A 19,502-nucleotide genomic window follows, 5' to 3' on the forward strand; every position below is an offset into this window, starting at 1 on the left:
GCCCTTAGTCCCGCCCTGCCAGGCGAACGTGGGATTGGCGCCGCCCTCAGCCAATGGCCTGGCAGCGCGTTCCGCCCTGAAAGCTTCCGCAAGCTGCGCCGCGCCGTGCCGCGTTGGGGCTGACCACTCGCGTTCCGCCTGAGGAGGCGCTGCCGTCGGCACTGCAGCCGCCGCGGAGCTGATACTGCTCCGAGCCAGCCGCCGGGAGTGGGGCGGCGGGTGAGTGGGCACGGACGGCCGCCGGGACTGTGCTGCTGCCCGTGCAGTGGGGAGCTGCTGGCGGGCCCGGGTCGGCTTGAGGGGAAAGAGTGGACTCCGGCTCCGTCTGCGGCGCCCTGTCAGGCCGTGCGGACCAAGTGGTCCCCAAGGCTTGCCCGCCAAATGCCCGTCGTCGCGTCCTGGCCCTGACGGGATGTACAGCTCCGCGAAGAAAGGGGCGGGGCAGCGGGCGCTCTGGCGGTAGCAGCGGCGGCTTTTGCTGAGCTTCCACCAGCTGGGAGCTCCGGCTGCCGGGGAAGGCTGCCGGTGACGGTAGCGGGGTGGGGGGAGGGGAGGGTCGCTGTGGGTCGCCCGGCACCGCGAGGGCAGAGCCGAGAGGCTCTTCGCTCTCTGAAGTCATTGTTTGCCAGCCCTGAAGTGGCGTGGCAGACTCCCTGGAAGGGTTTTCTGGCCTGGGGTAGAGTCAGTGTTTGCCTTCCAGCTCGGATGTAAATTTTAAGCCTACTTTCGAGCGTTTTTTTTTTTTCTATCCTGTCGAAAATGGGAAAGGCATCTTGAGTGGAGGCACGTTCTAAGTATAACTTATAGCGTATAAAAAGAATGTAACATGCACGGTGGATGTTTGGATTGGAGGAACTTTTTACACATTTAAATTTGAGGCTTTTGCTTTGTTTGAGTGCAACCAACTTTCATCACCGTAAGCCTATAGATTTTTGGAGGGAGAAGGGCCATTGTACTCCGGAATACTTGTTGGACGGGGTTCGGAGAAATCCCTCTCTCAGTGCCAGCTCTGTAATAGAAAGGGTTTATATATTTTTAAATCAGAGCTGTTCCAAATATAATGTAGCTCTGCGCCCCCCACCCCCAATCTCAGAAAGAAAGGAAGAAAGAAGGGAGGGAGGGGAAGAAGGAAGGAAAGAATGAGAGAAAAACCAAAGTTTTAGGGCAGGTGACTAGAGTTAAAATACGCAGAAGACTCCTTGTTTAAACCTAATTGTATCACTAGGTTGAGAAACAAACCTTATCCCTTGACCATGTAAAATTTCCACCTCATTATGTTCCTCGCAGCTTCAGTCCTCATAAAGGAGTGATTTGAACTCTGACCACTCTTTATGGACACAACACTACATTAAATGTAAGAGTCCGGCTACTCAGAACAGACTGGTTAGGTCAGCTCTGCTTTTTTATATATTAGTTTATTCTGTTGGTAAATTTACCTCCTGACTTTTCACTTTACACTCATAAGAAAATGTAGGTTTTCTCTTTCAGTTTGAGTTTTCCTGCCGATTACTTCATTTAGTAAAACCAACATGCTTGAAGACAAGCTTTAGGAAAGGCATTTTAACTGTTTATTTTTTCAACAAGAAGCATAAAAATAAGTCTTGCTTGTCTTACTGGGGAGTTAGATGTTAAGAATTATTTACTGCCCTCATCAGCATCTGCAAGTAGCATATTTTGGAGGGTCTGTTTGTTCTATTTCAGAATGATGAGGGAAAAAAATAATCCCAGTGACACTTACTTTGTCACGTCAGAATTAGGAGTACTTAGGTTTCCAGTTATATCAGTGTTGACTCATCCCATTGCTTTCCTACAGCGCAAACATGAATGTTGGAGTTGCCCACAGTGAGGTGAATCCAAATACCCGTGTAATGAACAGCCGGGGTATGTGGCTGACATATGCTTTGGGAGTTGGCTTGCTTCATATCGTTTTACTCAGTATTCCCTTCTTCAGTGTTCCTGTTGCTTGGACCTTAACAAATGTTATACATAATCTGGTAAGAATTTCACCTTCTACTGAACACTTAAGGCTTAATGGTTTTACAGAGTCTGGGCAAGTCAGGAATGGGAAGTTATTGTTTAATGGGTACTGTTTTGCAAGACGAAAAGAGTTGTGGGGATGGATGGTTGTGATGGTTGCCTAACATCGTGAATGCACCGAATACCATTGAACTGTACGCTTAAAAGTGGTTAAGGTGGTCCATGTTATGTTATGTGTATTTAAACACAGTTTTTTAAAAAGCTTAACGTTTTATGTTACAAAGAAGAAAAACACATGACTCAGTTTTTTTAAACAGATTGATTGAGATATAATATAAAATTCACCCATTTAAAGTGTACAGTTCAGTGATTTTTAGTATATATGACAATATTGAAGAATTCTTATCTGGAATAAGATTATATTTTTCCTATCACTTTATATTTAAACATTGGACCCTTTTTGTAAGTAAGACTTTTTTTCTCCTGTTGGTTTTATAAAATCTGAAAAAAAGTAGGGCATTTTAGCAAAAATTACAAGACGCTGTAATTCAGGCCACTATAATATATTGATTAACCAAAATGTATCAGAGGAAGTAATTATGTTTTTTGGTTAACTGGAGTCTAATGAACATCTTTGGTTTAAATCCTTTCTAAATTGTATATATATACTTTTCTATTTCAGTATAGAAATTTCGAGCTTAATCATATCTTATATGATTCAGAAACTTATGGTGCCTTAGCTTCTTCCTGTTGACTATTGCTCTTTTGTATTATATGATAGCTCTACAAAGTACCAGAGGTTAGATTGACTCTACTGACCATATTATGCAGCCCTGGAAATTGCCTGTTTAAAAACAAAACAAAACAAAACAAAACGTGATAGTGACTTTTCTTGTCTTTAACAGCCTATTAAAGTAGAATGAAAGGGGAGAAATCTGGTTAATTGAGACTTTTAATTGAATCCAGATTAACTATATATTTGTTTAAAGATCTACCCAAAATGAAGAGCTTAGAACTTTAAGACAGAAAAATGTAGGAGAAATAGGTTTTTAAAAAATTGATATTATTTATATCTTCTGGAAAGCATTTGAAGTTGACTGGAGGACGACAAAGATGATGTGGTAGAGATCAGTGAATGTCCATTTAGTCCATTTTATGTGATAGACTTTGGAAGGAAGTGTTTAAAAACACTTTTTAAATAGTGACTTCTCTGAAATATTTGACAGTAATCATATCCCTTTTATTGGAATTCTTTTCCTTTGGCTTCCATGGGATTGCTTTTTCCTAGATATATTTCTGATCTTTCCTTTACTATTTTCTCTTGCACAGTCTTCTCTTTTCCTCTCTTAAATATTACTGTTCTCAAGGTTCTTTTCTTCATCTCTTCTTATGATATATATACTATCTAGGTTACTTCATCTATCTATATTTTCAGTACCTATTAAATGATGATGACCATATTAATATTGCCAGATCACCTTGCACCTTAAACCAAACAAGTATAAATGGAATTCATTCCTGATATATCCCTTACCACCCACCACAGTCTGTTCCTGGACTTTGTTCCTAATCTAATCTAAAGGCACCACTATCTGCCCAGTAAGCCAAGCCACATAGCTGAATGTCAGAGGTAAAGTGATTAATATAATGTATTATCCAAACTGAGACTGTTTTGAGAGTAAAAGAGAGCTCTAGTAATAACTACTCCAAGAGAGAAAGTGTAAATCAGGACCACCCATGGCAAACTAGTATATATAGTCACCCTAGACTTAGGGTAACTCTTTTTCCTTTATATTCCACATCCATTTAGTCAAAGCCTTGTCTATTCTACTGCTTTACTGTCTTCAACTTGATGCTTATGGGCATTGCTATAATTTCATGCCCTTTTTTCCCCTCAGGTAGATTACACCAATAGATCAAGTGGTCTCTTTGACACTTCTCTACTCTACTTTCCTTCATTCCAATTTGGCAGGGTGATATTTTTGAAATTCATGTTTGTTCAGGTCACACTCTTAAGTCCTTCAATGATTCCTTGTTACATTCATAGTAAAATGCCAAGTTCTTTGTGTGGCATACAAGACCAGTTGATAATAGTACAGAGGCAAGAAAGAGACCCAATCTTAACATCTCTCCAAACACAAGCTGTGCTCTACAGTAATGAAAATCATCTTCTCACACCTTTTTGCTTTGGCTTAGGCTCTTCTTCCACTATTTTAATACCTCTTCCTCCTTCTTACTCTGCCTGGCTAATTCCTGTTTCTCCAGGAAAACTACTCAAGTGTCACCTCTTCTAGGAAGCTACAAAAGTCCCATGCTGCATTCTTTTTTCATGTATTTATCATCCTTTTATAATTAGCAGTTTATCTTTTTTTTGTTTTTTAATTTCTTTATCTCTACAGACCTATTTAAATGTTTGCTGAATAAATTAGTCTGTTCTCACATAATTTTCCCTTCTTCAGTAGCACATGTATTAAATGTACTTTAGAAGTCATCTCCTCCCTTCATGTTTTCAGTTGGTTGACTGAGACTGAGGCACAGTATATGGCCATGGACAAAGGATAGGTAATGAGAACAAGTAGGGAAGCAAACTTCTGACTTCTTAGTCCTCCACACTAAAAACCTGACTAACCAACCATAGATGTGGCAGTTACATGATGCCAAATGTAAATTTCTTTTGAAGTTAGCCTACATTAAACCAGTTAAAAATGTGAACTACATACTGCATGCTTTTAAACATGGGAAAATAGTCCAAATATGGGAAAAAAGAAAAAACATGGTCTCTGTCTTTCTGAAACATATAGTAGAAACCTACAGCAATTGTTTTTACTCAGTGCTACAGTTCACTCTTAGAAGTTTTAATACTTCACAAAATAAATTCTGTTATCCTAGCTTTTAAAATGAAAGAGAATTCTCTTCATTTTGAGTCAGTAAATATTTGTTAAGGGCTAACCATGAGCTATATACTTTTTTCCCTAATTCTTTTAATGTGGGTATAAATCATCCATCACTAAAATTTTATAGAAAAACTATTAAAAATAAAAATAATGGAGTAGAAGATAAATGGTTAGATAAGATTTTATTCTTACTCATTAAAAAGAACACATAAAATAAACTATTTGAATATTATATTCTGAACACCGGTGAGTGTGTGTGGTTTGAAGTAAATAATTAGAGGACTGTTCTTCTTTCTCTTTGATAATTCTAACACATGTGTGGTCTAGAGTAGAGATTCTTAACTTTTTTGGGTCACATTCTCCTGAGAATTTGAAATCATACAATTTCTGTTTCATAGTCTCTTTTAAAACCCATGTGAAAATGGTTTCTTGTGCTTACAGAATAAACATACCTTGGCTTAATGTCATCTTGGCTTAATATCTAATACTTGCTTTGTATGAGCCCTTGTTCCTGAGGTAGTCAGGCTAATGGGAAAACAACCATTATGTAAACAACTTCAATATGTTGTGCTATAGTAAAAGTATTTTCAATAAAATTCTATATATGTACATAGGCAAGAAGTTAATTATTGCTAATGAGAAGGGCTTCACTAAGGAGTTATCATTTGAGCTGAACCTTCAAGACTGAGGTAGGTGACAAGGAACCATTAGCCTCAGCAACAAGGAACCTTTCCCTCCTCTGCATTTCCTGAGTACTTTGATTGTACCTTTGATAGTAATTTCTGCCCTACATTATAGTTGTTTATGCATATCTTTTTTTTTTTCCTTACCATCTCTTGGAAGATTGAACTTTTTCAAGGCATTGGACATGTCCTGTTCAATTTCATATATGCATATAGGTCCTGTGTCCTGTACATATTAGCCACTTATTAAATGTTTGTAGAGTTATATCCAGTTGAACATGAATCTATTCCTCTGTTGCTTAAGTGTTACTGTAGGTAAACAACTTTTAAATTGCCTAATGGAATAACTAGGAAGCAGATAGACTAAGCTTTGAAAAGAAGGGCTCTCTTAACCTAGTAGAATAATGTAAAATTTCAAATCACTAATATTTCTATTTTTTTCCATATATTTATTAAAAGTTGAAGTAAAAAAAATGACATCACATCATGACTTTAGTAAGTAAAGCTGTTTCATGACCATATATAGGCTTTATTCTGTTACCAGTGCCTCAGACAGTGATCCTGCAATGAAGCATTAACTATCAATCTAAATGGGCATCTCAAGTAAACCACATCTAGTATACATTAGTTTTTTTTCATAATTAACCACAAAATTAGATGCTTAAACATATCACTGGACAGAATGGCTTTTAGTAAAGTTTTTTACTTTGATTTTTAAAAACTAACTTCAAAAGACACTACTGAGGTACAGTGGTGATTTTAAAAGTAAATTGTGTTGAACATTATACCTGCTACATCAAACCATCTTTGTTGCTTTGGAAAAGAACTATTGAGACAAAGACAGTCCTAATATTAAATATTTTCAAAACAATTTTCCCCGATACAGAGATTTTGTTTATTATTATTTTCCAACTTGTATGTTTTTATCATTTTATAAGTATCATCAGATTTACTAATATGACACTCTAAACTTTCCTACACATTGGAGAAAAGGTAATTCTATCTCCAAACAGGAAATGTGTTAGAAAATCTAAATGTAGTGATGCAAAGCTACCCTGATGGTACTTTTTGCTTATTTTCAATTTAATAGGAGATGAAAACAGGTTACTTTTGGTTGACTTAGAGGGGTTTTCAGCAAATAATATTTGCATATGAGCCCCTGGAAGTTTTGTTTTACTCTGAAGAAACTGGCCACAGTCTTTCACAATATGAAATCTTAAAACTTGAGCTGTCAAGTTAATCACGCTCTCTGTCACAGTCTGCAACTGTCTTAATGCTAACTGGCAAATACTAATTTTGTATTTGATATTGATTATATACCCCCTTGCTTGTTTTCCAGGGGATGTATGTATTTTTGCATGCAGTAAAAGGAACACCATTTGAAACTCCTGACCAGGGTAAAGCGAGGCTCCTAACTCATTGGGAACAACTGGACTATGGAGTACAGTTTACATCGTCACGGAAGTTTTTCACAATTTCTCCAATAATTCTGTAAGTGGTGGAAATTTTCAGGTATGAGGAGGATTGGATGAGAGGAAGCTATCCTTTTATTAGATTAAATTTGAAATAGAAACAATATTTTGTTGAAAACCTATATCAGTAAATTGCTACTTCATAGAGAGTATAAAATACAGGCAAAATTTTTAACAAGCTGGTAACCATTCATCGTTTTCACTTCAGTCAAATGTATATGGAGACAACCTTACATGTTTATCAGTATGACAAGACATTCTAGAATACAAGTCAAATATATTCTAGTTCATGTCTTTAAGCTGCTTGCAAGAATACTAAACACATAGTCTTGTTCTGTATTCTACTATCAGATTAATCTCCCTAAACAAGGATTTGGATGATTTCAGATGAATTTCATTGACCACCTGCCACATTTAGATGTTCAAACTCCTTGGGAGAGACAGTATGGTTTAGAGAAAAGAGAGGTTAGGCTTTCATTGTAGGACAGACCTGGGTTGAATCCTGTACCTATCACTCAGCCTGCTTGGTTTGCTCATAAATAAAATTCCAGCCAATGGTACCTAACTCAATCTGATGCTGTAAGAAATAAATGAGATAATATCTATCTGTAAAGTATCTAACCTTATATCTGGTATGTAATTTCCTCCTATTACCTGATATTCAGGGTCCTCCACAAAATCGTTCCTACCTCGTTTTTCCTTTATGTGACTATTTTACCCTCACCCAACTCCCACCTGGTCACACTATTCTAAGCAGCATTTCTTAAATACTTCATGTATAGTCCTATTTCTATGCCTTTGTTCAAGTCATTTCTCCCACCTGAAATGCCTTCTCCTTTCTTAATTTATCTGTCTTATTTTTCTTTCAAGATTTAAATTGTGACCTTACCAGTGAGGTCTTTTCCTTAGCAACCAGCCTTCAGTAATACTCTGCTTTGAAATCCATAGTAGTTGTTATATATCCCTTATTTATTGCCACTTTGTATTATTTCTCTATTATTATGTTTATTTCTGCAAAGAATTTATAAGTACATAGATTGCTTTGAATTCCACACTCAGTTGCTTTCATATAATGGATGTTTCACATATATCCTAATCAAACACTCTATACCACAAAGGAGATATATATATATCTCTCTCTATATATATAGATATAGATATAGATTTATATATCCATTATAGAATCAGTGCAGTGTGCAGCAGCTGGAAAGACTTCTTGGAGGCATTAGAATTCCTTAAACTAGGACTTAGGGTAGGTTTTAGACAGGTGTTTAAGTTAGGGAAGACATTTTCAAATGAAGAGAATAAAGTAATCATAAAGTGGTAGATTTCTTTTTCCTTATATTTATAGCACTTGAGAGGAAATTTTTTAAGTTTTTAATTGTTTTAGTCCCACATAAAATTCATGTCAAAAGAAAAATTATTTGTATGGCCTAACAGAGTTTAATGCAATAACAAGAATAATGGTTATGCAAACAGCCCTAAATTTGTATTTTAGCTCTACTACTCTCTAGCTATGTGACTTTTGGCCATATTCTTGAAAGTCTCAGTTTCCTCATCTATAAAATGTTGAGGATTGCATTATAATACAGTTAACCCTTGAACAGTGTGGGGGTTATAGGCACCCGCGCTTTGTGCAGTTAAGAATCCAAGTATAACTTACATAGTCAGCCTTTTGTATCCCCATTTCCACATCCTCGGATTCAACTAACTGCGGATCGTGTAGTAACTGTGGATCATGTAGTACTGTGGTATTTACTATTGAAAAATATCCATCTGTAAGTGGACCTGTGCAGTTCAAACCCTCATTGTTCAAGGGTCAACTGCACATGTAAAAAGCCTGACATATGCTGAATTTTCAATAGGAGCTATCACAAAAGAAGTCAACTAAGATGTACCTGTGTACAACACCCATATTTCTTGAAGTGTACTTTTGACCAACAGGTGTGATTTTAAATATTCTGTGATTAAATTCCTTATATAACTGAAGAAACAGCATTAATTAAAGCCATCTGTGTAGCATTGATATTTTTCAGAATGCATTTACATTTTCTTATTTGATCATTTGTCAGGTAGGTAGGATGAGTAATATTATCCCAGATTTTTAGATAAAGAAACAGATTCAAATGCATCATCTTCATCCAGATCTTGTAGCTAGTTGGAATCAAGAGCCCAGGTTAAACCCTAAACTTCCAGCTTCTAATACAGGTCTCTTTCTAGTATACCCTTTGGCAGATAAATGCTACCACACTGATTCCTACCTGGTTTTTGCATCCCCTTGGAGGGTTGTGTAGGTTTTTGTAAGAGTCAAGTAATTTTCATATGATCCACACACACAATCAGTTTTTATTAAAAGACATAAAGGAGACATATGCTATGAGGAGGAGAAGCCATTCCAAGAAGATTTATTATTTCTAACATATCAGATTACAGATTAAACCTGTAATGATGATGGGAAATTAAATGAGCTTACTGAATGTAAATGGTATCCTATTCTGTTCAGTTAAGGAAGTATGAAAATAGTCTTCAAGTATATGAAAGCAGGAAGACAGGATTTAAAGTAAAGATTGAGGAATATGGTTTATTCTCAAGAATGAATTTTCTGACTATAGTTTGTGAAATAGGTGGAAGAGTATAGAATTTCTCAATTTAGATGGTTCTGAAAATAATGTGTACAGCTCTCTGTGATGTTTTTAGTTGTACTTGGAAAATAGCTGTTCTTTTCTAACCATATTACACAAGATATTTATCACTCCTTTAGAGGAAACACTATTAAAATACTTTTCTGTGTACTCTAAAAGTACTAATTAGACAAACACCCTTGTGCATACTAACTTCTTAGTTATCATCAAGTAAGGTATGATGTTTTAGGATACTCTTTTAGTGGCCTCATGATGTGTCTTCATTTTGATGTACCCTTGGGTCAAACTAGGCATTCTGACTCGATGATTTATGGTCTTAAAGGTGGCTTAGGCTTCTTAAAACAAATTCTCGGATATTGGATGTCTTTGAATATATATGTACGTATGTTAGGTTATAGCAAAACAGCTGGAATTTTACAGTAGTGTCTCTCAAGTTTCCAGTTATACTGGTTATATACCTGTTCAACTTCAGTATGGAAATGAGAACATCAAAAGGGCAATCAAGTATTAGTTTTCTTTCAAAGATGCTAAACTCTACTGATGCACTAACACCCATTTTTCACAACTTTACAGCAGTAGTTTTTAACCTTTTGGTGGGTCACAAAACCGTTTCAGAATATGATGGATGCTTTGAATCTGGACTTTCTCTTCAGATATATACACATAGATAAAAAACTACACCTGAAGTTTCAGGAAGCACATGAACCCTAGTTTGAAAGCCTTCTGCTTTAAAGACAGTAGTAACTGTCTTGCATTAAATACATTTAACACGATTGCAGAAAAGCAAAATGCGCATATACGCCTCCATTAAACAAATGTTTAAATCCCAAATAAAATTAATTTAGGCCCCAAACTAAAACCTTTGCTCTTGTTTTAGTGCTCAAAAAAATGGTTCTGCTTTTAGGTATTTATGTTTCAGTGGCCTTTTTTCTACCTTTAAATATTTAAAAAATTCTAATTTCACTTTTATATGTTATATATATATTCTTAACTTTTATTTCTACAGATATTTTCTGGCAAGTTTCTATACGAAGTATGATCCAACTCACTTCATCTTAAACACAGCTTCTCTCCTGAGTGTGCTAATTCCCAAAATGCCACAGCTACATGGTGTTCGGATCTTTGGAATTAATAAGTATTGAAATGTGTTTTGAAACAACAAAAATTTTTACAGCTACTGAGTTTTCTGTAAGGAAGGAATGGTTACTAAACTGCACTGTTTCTGTGATAATGTGAAATGAGAGGTAGCTACATTGGAGAGCCAATTGCTGGTTCTTCATATGCTGTTTTGAAGTGCAGATTCTTACGAGAAGATGCCTTTGTTTAATGCATCTGGTATCCTTCTGAAGAGAGGCTTTAGAGGCAGGCTGGGCAGGCCCAGCTTATACGTTAAATGGCTATAAAGTAAGGGTGTAGTAGATAAATCCAAGGAAATAAGAGATTTATAAGAAACTAAGTCCAGCTTAGCTTATAAGGAATGGGCATTATGTTAGGAGAAGAAAATGTTTAATCATTCAGTCATAGTCAGTTTAAGCAGAGTTACATGAAAACCAGAATCATTTCTTTACAAGTTTATTACAGATTGTTTTTATTACCATGCATATTCCTCTTGTGTTACATAAGAGGATATATGTCCTCTTGTTTTATACAGACCAATTCCTACCTTATGAATGTACTTTGTTGGTTTTGCAGGCTCAACATTGTGTTGATAGATGAGTTCATTTTTACAGTAAGTTACTGAGTTCATGAAGGTCCACCTTCATGACTGATTGATGATAGAAGATAGTTAGGCACCTTAGAAGCAGCCTCTGAGTCGGCCTTCTAATTTTGGAACAAAGTGGGTTTTGCTGCCTTTCCAAATATAAGGCTGCTAAACCAATTAAGAAAATAATTTATTTCTCATAATTAAAGTATATGGTAACTTAAAGGTCTGCTTATTTGGTTGAGCAATCTAATTGTTGAAGTCTGCCATTCTTTAGCGACGGAAATTTAAAATGGACAACTACATAGCCAACATGTGATCTGGCAGAAACTGCTTCTTTAGCAATACTATCAGAGTAAATAATGGAGTCTTTTTTTTAGCAGGTCTGCAGTAAAAGATATCATCTTTTCTTAGTCCTCCTGCTCTGAATCTCCATACTTTGCCCATTAATATTTTGCCTGTCAATACATGAGTCTTAGTATAGATAACTCAGAATGGTAACTATTTCCAAAGCAGCAACCATATTGAATCCTTGTGACTTAAGAGAAGCTTTCTATAGTTGCTGATATTAATTGCAAGAAATAACTATATTCTAGTTTGAGAAGTAAACATTTCAAGAAAAGTTCTGATATGTGACGAAACTGAAAAACCTAGTAACATTTGTAAGCAAAATTGAGTGAAAAGAATTCTACCAACTTAAAAATCAATTTGTTTCAAACTGACTTTTGGGGGTAATGATCATTGTTTTGTATTTCAAAAGTACTGAATTTAGAAATCAGTTGTATGATAATGCCTTTGTATGTTTGTCTTTTCTCATGTATTTTTAAATAACCAGTAATCTATACTTTAATAAATTTTTCTTTGGTGTAAGGTTATTGCAAAAGCTTTCCAAAGTCAGTCATCGAGTTACACTTAAATTTTTCAAGTTTTTTTTAAAGCAACTGAATTTGTAAAATTAAGGTAGCTAAAAAATACTCTTTTGTTTTTCTTCATTTTAAAGTTTATTTCAAAAGGCTTATATTTTTTGCACAGACTTCAGAGATAGAAAGCTGCCTAAATCTGCCTCTAATACAGGTCTTCTGCTGTTTTCCCTACTTTTGCCCTTCAGTGTTTTAAAGATATTTATTCAGTAGATATTTGAGGGCCCACTCTGTTGTAGGAATTGTTTTAGGTATTGTGGATACAGTTTGTAAGCAAGACAAACCAAGTCCTTTCCCTTATGTGCTTACATTCAAGTTGGAGAACAGATAATAAATGAGTAAACAAATAATATTATTTTACATAGTGATAAATGCCATGGGGAAAAAAAATTAAGTCGGTGAAAGGCAGGGGAGCCTGCCTCAGAAAAGTCTTCCCTAAATATCCTACCTAAGGTGATATTTAGACACAGACCTCCCTGACGTAAAGGAGCAAGGAGTACAAAGATCTGGGGAAGTACTGGTGATGGCAAATATTAAAGCTCTGGGGCAGGAATGAGGGTGGTGTGTTTGAAGAAAAAGAAGACAGTCACTGTGCCTGGAAAGGAGTAATAAGCAACGAGAATGAGCTCAGAGAAGTAGGTAGAGGTCAGATCAATATAGGACTTTATAGACCAAGGTAAAGAACAAATTGTATTCTAAGCTTGACAAAGCCATTGGAGAGTTTTGCACAGGAGAGTAAAGGGATCTGGGGTTTTTTGTTTGTTTTGTGAAGGCTACTGGCTAATGTTGAAAATAAACTGTAAGGGAATGGGAAGCAGGAAGAATAGCTACTACAGGCAAGAGGTAGCTCAGACTAGGGAATTAGCTGATGAAGTGGTGAGAGAAAAGTGGTCAGATATGGGATATACATAGCAAGTACAGCTCACAAAACACTGGTATATTGAAAGTGAGTTGAAGGAAGGGAACTAAAATGACTCATGGTTTTTTGGCCTTAAAACCTAGGTAAATGGTTGAATGGTGAATATGAAAACTGTTTCCCATTTCACAAATGGGTAGAGTTTAGTGTAAAACAAAAACTTTTTTTTTTAAACAAAATCTATAATGACTATTGTTTGGAACAAAATCGATTGCTATGCTATAATTGCTCCTAATTTCAAGTCAGGACACATAATAATCAATTTCTTAATAGGCATGAGCTCAGAAATGCTACTGATTTTATCATTCATTGGTGAATCTTTCCTGCAGCAGTTATTACTGTGGAGTTCCAGTGGTGGTTTTCTATTTCCCTCATTCCTTCTACATGTATTTATTGGAATTCTTTTGTAAGGCATATTTTTCCTTTCTCTTCCATTTATTTATTCAATCATATATATTATGGACTCATGGATATTTTATTCTTTGGTTTATAGTCCATTATAATCATTATTAATTTGTTGCTAAAATTGTCCCCCATCTTTGACCATTGGGAGTTCCCAGTGGAACTTCCCAAGTTAACTCCTGTGTTCTTTTGACTTGCCCCATCCTTTATTTTTTTTTTTAAACATAGAATGGTATTTTTTAGGTTTATGTCACTATTGTCAATTAAACTAGAAAGATCCTGAGGGGCATAGCTATCTCCTTAACTAATAATCTGTATGAATTAGCCTTACAAAACTATATGATGCTAAGAGTTGGAAAAGACCTTAGAGGCTGTAATTCAGCCCCATCCTTTACCTTGAATTTTCATCGACCCTCTATTCAATTTCATTGACACCTCTATTCAGGTCTGTGTTAGCACTAATAAAGGAAGACTTACAACTTACAAGGCTACATTTTTGTTATGGAATTTATAACATGTTTTACATTGAGCCAAAATTTAATCCTTATTCTGTGTAACTCTTCAATTAGTTAACTTTTAAACTGTTATCAACAGCACTGAATACTACCAGAGCCTTCACCATTTTCCATATGATATGGTTTCAGATTTCTCCCACTATCCTGGTAATTATGCTGTAAGTTGCAATTTATTATTATATAGCCCTAAGCTAACTACAAGAGGTGATAGATGTGATGTCACTACAACAGTACCACTTCCCTTGTTCTGGATACTTTTTATTTTTAATGCAGCCTATTATTTTAGCTATTTTGAGAGCCACGAATCACTGATTGACTTTATGGTCACTAAAACCTCAAGTCCCAACATGTAGCGCTGTTCAATGGTGGCTTTCCCTTCATGTACTTATTTAATGGATTTATTAAACCAAAGTCTAAGATTTCTTATTTTTTCTATAGATCCCCATGTTGTTAAGATTTTAGGCTGTTGATTCATCTTGTCTAGCTGAAGGTGAATCTTCTCATGCAATATATTTCTCTTATAGTATGTCTCCTATTTTAGTATATATCACTAGTAAATATGACTCCAAAATACCCTCATGCTAATCCTGCAAAAGACAAATGCAGCAACCCAGTATAGACCAATGCAGTTTAATAATCTTTCTAACAGGACAGATAGAAAAGTGTAATTCCCAAAACAGTTACATGGATATTACATATTGATGTTGGAAATGTAAACAAATTTAGTACTGGGAAGACAAGTCTAGGTAAAATAAAAGGAATTTTTGAGTAGCACTGGGCAGGGAAGTAAGGTAGGTAAGAGAATAGCAAAGATAAACCTTTATTTTGCTTGATGTCAAAAAGTAGTGAGATGTCTCATGTTTTTATTTTACTCCCTAATTTCAGTTCCAGTTAAAAATGATTCAGCAGATAGTTTGTTATATGGGGTTTAAAAGCTTTTGTTTAGCTACAGGTGAATGTATAAGAATTATAAACATCAAATTTAGAATACTGAATATCTTGGGTATACAGTACCCAGAAAGCTCAACTGTATTGGGTGATACTTTAGCTCTTAAATTGGGTGTTGGGTTCACAAAAGTTGATTATATTATTCTTGACACTTTTTCATAATCTAAAATATTTCACAATTAAAAAATAGTTTAGTAAAAATATATTTGGATTTTATTTTATGTTCAGTAGAGTAGTGTAATTTATTCTATTTCTTGACTCATTCAAGTCTTTAATAAACAACTAATGGTTATGAAAGTGGCTCAACCTGTAGCTCTAAAGTTCTATATAATTTTAAGTTAGCAGATAAGCCAATTTTATTACTATGTCCTTTCACTCTAACTGCATAATTACATTGATAAAAATACATTCTTCTCAAATTCAAGAATTTAAGTAAAGAAACTACATCATTAACACTGTAGAATGAACTTTAAAATATAAAATATGAGAGGAATTTTATAATATATAAATATTCTGACTTTCCAACTATATAGTTATAAATTTTTTGACAACACTTTTTTGAAAAACTTGAAGATTTTGCAAGATAAGCATGCATTATCTTCTTCACTTTGTAATTTTCAAAATGGAAACAGAAGAGCAGATGATTTATTGGCTATTGCCCAGGAAAATACGAGTATACCAGCTACTACATGAAAACCTGATACAATGATCCTGCTTTGAAACGTTCGTCCCTCCTTTGAATTATCAAACGCATGCTTCTATCATGGTGCTTAATGGTCATAGGGAGTTTATGGAAGCAACAAAGAAATTCACCCTCTCCCTCTACTGCCAAAAAACGTAGACCCCACACACTTGAAAAATAAGGTCATCTGGGTATGGCAATTTCTCAAAAAATTAAACAGAATTACTATATGATCCAGCAATTCCACTTCTGGGTATATATCCCAAAGAAGTGAAAGCAGAGACTTGAAAAGATACTTGTACGACCCACGTTTATACCAGCACTATTCATAATAGTCAGAAGGTGGAGGTAACCGAAGTGTCCACTGTCAGATGAATGCATAAACAAAATATGGTGTATATACACAGTGGAATATTATTGAGCTTTAAAAGGAAGGAAATTCTGACACATGCTACCACACTGGATGAACCTTGACATTAATGCTAAGTGAAATAAGCCAGTCACAAAAGGACAAGTACTGTGTAAGCCCACTTACATGAGGTACCTAGAGTAATCAAAGTCATAAAGACAGAAAGAATGGTGGTTGCCAGGGGCTGGGATGAAAGGGAAATGGGAAATAAGTGTTTAATGGATACAGAGTTTCAGCTGGGGAAGATGAAAAAGTTTTGGAGATGGATGGTAGTGACCATTGCACAACAATGTGAATGTGCTTATTGCCACTGAACTGTTTAAAATGGTGATTTTGTTAACATATTTTGACACAATTTTTAAAAAGCAGTATATTTGTAAAATAAGCATAATCGTTCTGCAAACGAAATAAAAAGCAAAATATCTTCCAAAGATGAGACCTGATTGATGATATTACCATTAATGAAAGAATGTTCCACATCAAAAAATATTTGTCAGCAAAGAAACTTTAAAAAGAGAAAGGCAAATGACAGTGTATTTTTAGCACAATCCAACCTATGAAGAACATAAGGTATGTGACTCAAGTGGAAAGGGGTGCATCAGGCCTGAAATATTAGCCATTAAAAGCACCAAACTCGTTTCTATTGCTTCCATTCCATTGTGCTAAACAATCTGGTTATAATTTGGATCTGGCTTTCATTGTAATTTGATCAACACAGAGAAGGTGAGGATCAGCAAGCTCAACTATCCTAGACCCTCCATCATTTCTCTTAAGTTAATACATTAGCATTATGGGTTTTACATAGCAGTTTCTAAGCAAGTTGAGTGTGACTCAGCACTACAGAGTCCAGTCACTTCCAGATCTGATAAACCAATTTCAACCTAAGAAAAGAACCAGATGTTGAAACCCAGTAATCACACCATGGTCCTGCTAGACTGTGGATACTGCCTTCCCCCAGCAACTTTTCTTTCAATGCACATTTTCCATAATGCTGTATTGTAATTGCCTATTATTAGACTCAGTTCCTTGAAAATAGAAAATGGATTTTATCTTTGATCCCTAACAACTAATAAACTGCCTAGCACAAAGGGAAGAACCAATAAATATGTGATACGTGAAAACGAAATCCAGTTTAGTAAGACATAATTAGGGAATGAGTATTGTAAAGATTCTTATATATAAAGTTTTCCTCTTAAGTTTACAAACGGAAAGCTAAGCAATAGCAGAGACAAAGTGAACATATTTAGATTCAGAGCTCTCAATTCAAGTTGACGTTACAGTGGTTAGGCCATATTTTCTTGAGAATGCCCATGAATGTGGCATTCAAACCATATGATGTGATCTGCATGAAAGCTCAGACAAGCCCCAGAGAGCATGCCTTTCCCACAATAACTTCTCCAGTACGATAAAGAACATGGAAGCTTATACTTTCACTTGCCAAATACGTGGGACTGGTGTAAGTACCATTTCTTTCTACCACCCACATGCACTCAAAGAATAAAATTTCTTCCTAATGTGTCCTAAAGTTTGGCTCTTTCACATAATGCAGCATTCAGACTCAACACCAGCCAAGAGTGCCCAGTTAAGGATTCTACTATTGATACTACCAAACACAACAGGGATAACTCTTGACAGCACAGGAGAGCACTGGAACAAAGTAATTCAAGTTGCAAGAAAAACAATGCCAGACGGGAATGATTTTATGTTCAGAATAGATCACAGTGTATAAGAAAATAACTCCTGACCTATCATATGCAATCAGGATGACTACTTTTTCTTAACCTTTAGGTCTTAAGTTTACTTTTTTTCCTGTTTTGGGTGAACAACACATCCTAGGGAAAATATGAACTATTTAATCTTCTGTCAGTTAAGAAAACAGACTCCAGAGCAGATGGCCTGACTTCTAATACTAGCTCTGCACTTACCAGCTGTGTAACCTGCAAATCACCCAAACTCTGTGGTCCAGTTGTCTCATCTGTAAAATGAGGACAGTAACTACCTCATGCGATTGTTGTGAGGATTAAGTAAATTAATCTGCAACAGTGCCTGGCACATAGTAAGTGCCACTTTATTGTTAATTATGGTTATTATTGTCACATAAATGAAATTTTTGATAAGTTCTACCTTAAAAATTCTTACTAATGTCCTGATAATTATAAATTTACGTATCTGGAAATTATGAATTACACATCTGCCACTAGACCATAACTGTGACTTCCCTACCTCATACCAAGAGCTTCACACCATGCAAGGCGCAGATACATGTGCCAGCCCTGTCCAACCTTGCATTTATAAAGTCCTTGTTCAGTAAAATCTTAGCGCCTAGCAGGGAAGAAAAACAGATTGGGATAAATCTGTTGAAATGGTAACAAGTTCACATACAAATAAAAACAAAAAAAGACTGAAGGAGGTACAAGAATGGGAGTACATACTATGCTGAAGTACATTACCTTCAGAGTAAGCAAAGACATACTTTTCTCACAGTTGTGTCCAAATTCCAGCCTAAGGCAAAAAATTTTTTCTTTTAATGTAGCGTAGTGTTTAGAACTAAATGTTATGTAGTCGAATATGTGTTCGGTCTCCACTAGACCAGTCACTAGCCGTGTGACCTTATAGAAGTCTTACCTACAAATCTGGGAGAATTGCTTGAGCGCACGATCTGGGGAATGAGAGCCTTTGTGCTTATATTTACTCGAAGAGTGACGCCCTCTAGGGTAATACCAGCCGACCCTGGCGACGGGACGCGGGGACCGTGTTGATGACATCACTTCCGGGGCGACAGGTTCGGGCTTCCTTGCGCCTAGGAAAGGGCGGTCGATCGGCTTTGCTGCGGAGAGGAGACGAGTACTGGTGACTGTCGTTCACGAGGAAGGTGGGTGAAACTGCTCAGCCCTCTCTCCACTGATGCTTTCGCGCGCCTGGAAAAGCGGTTCCAGTCAGAGTCCCTCGCCTTCTTAGAGCAGACAGAGACCAGCGCTGGCCAAGTGCCCAGGGTTCGCTTGGGATCCTTCCTGGCCCGAAGGAGGAGGGCTTCGCACAAGCTTCCTTGGCTGGATTTAGTGACTATAAGTCTGATTTCTCGTGGCGCGTCTGTTGGGGCTGCATCCTCTGCAGGGGTCCTCTGTGAATAGGTCGCTTATCTCTAATCCCTGGATGCCCTCTGCTCCTGTGGAACAATAAAAGTTCCAATATTCGCTCTTTTATTTTTTTCCATTTTGTCCATTAGTGTGATAGGGAAAGAGCCTACTTAAATATCTAGAAGGTTCTAGAACAGGTGATTTGGGGGGGCATGAGACTAGATATTTGGCAGTGTGAAATAACCAGGGTGCTTTAATGACGG

At 36.3% G+C, this 19,502-nt stretch overlaps 2 protein-coding genes across 7 annotated transcripts in view; both read left to right on the top strand.

The window, feature by feature from the left end:
• Positions 1 to 82: 82 nt before the first annotated feature.
• ORMDL1 (ORMDL sphingolipid biosynthesis regulator 1) lies at positions 83 to 12,245 on the top strand. 2 transcript variants are annotated; one of them, XM_082397469.1, is made up of 5 exons: positions 159 to 219; positions 1,288 to 1,354; positions 1,814 to 1,994; positions 6,894 to 7,045; positions 10,675 to 12,245. In XM_082397469.1, exons 3-5 carry the CDS (start codon positions 1,821 to 1,823, stop codon positions 10,808 to 10,810), a joined length of 462 nt encoding a protein of 153 aa, XP_082253595.1. In that variant the 5' UTR covers positions 159 to 219; positions 1,288 to 1,354; positions 1,814 to 1,820; the 3' UTR covers positions 10,811 to 12,245. The 2 variants fall into 2 exon arrangements, with proteins under 2 accessions (XP_082253594.1, XP_082253595.1); XM_082397468.1 differs by lacking the exon at positions 1,288 to 1,354 and having other exon boundaries at positions 83 to 219.
• Positions 12,246 to 12,379: 134 nt separating this feature from the next.
• Positions 12,380 to 19,502, top strand: part of OSGEPL1 (O-sialoglycoprotein endopeptidase like 1) — a 51,027-nt gene continuing 43,904 nt past the window's right edge. For all 5 annotated transcript variants that reach the window (XM_082397409.1, XM_082397408.1, XM_082397407.1 and 2 more), the window contains exon 1: positions 12,380 to 19,034. The gene's annotated coding sequence lies outside the window, so the exon portion shown is untranslated. The remainder of the gene's footprint in view (positions 19,035 to 19,502) is intronic.

The sequence above is a fragment of the Balaenoptera borealis genome (assembly GCF_965194805.1).
Source record: "Balaenoptera borealis genome assembly, chromosome: 6".
NCBI classification, from domain to species: Eukaryota; Metazoa; Chordata; class Mammalia; order Artiodactyla; family Balaenopteridae; genus Balaenoptera; species Balaenoptera borealis.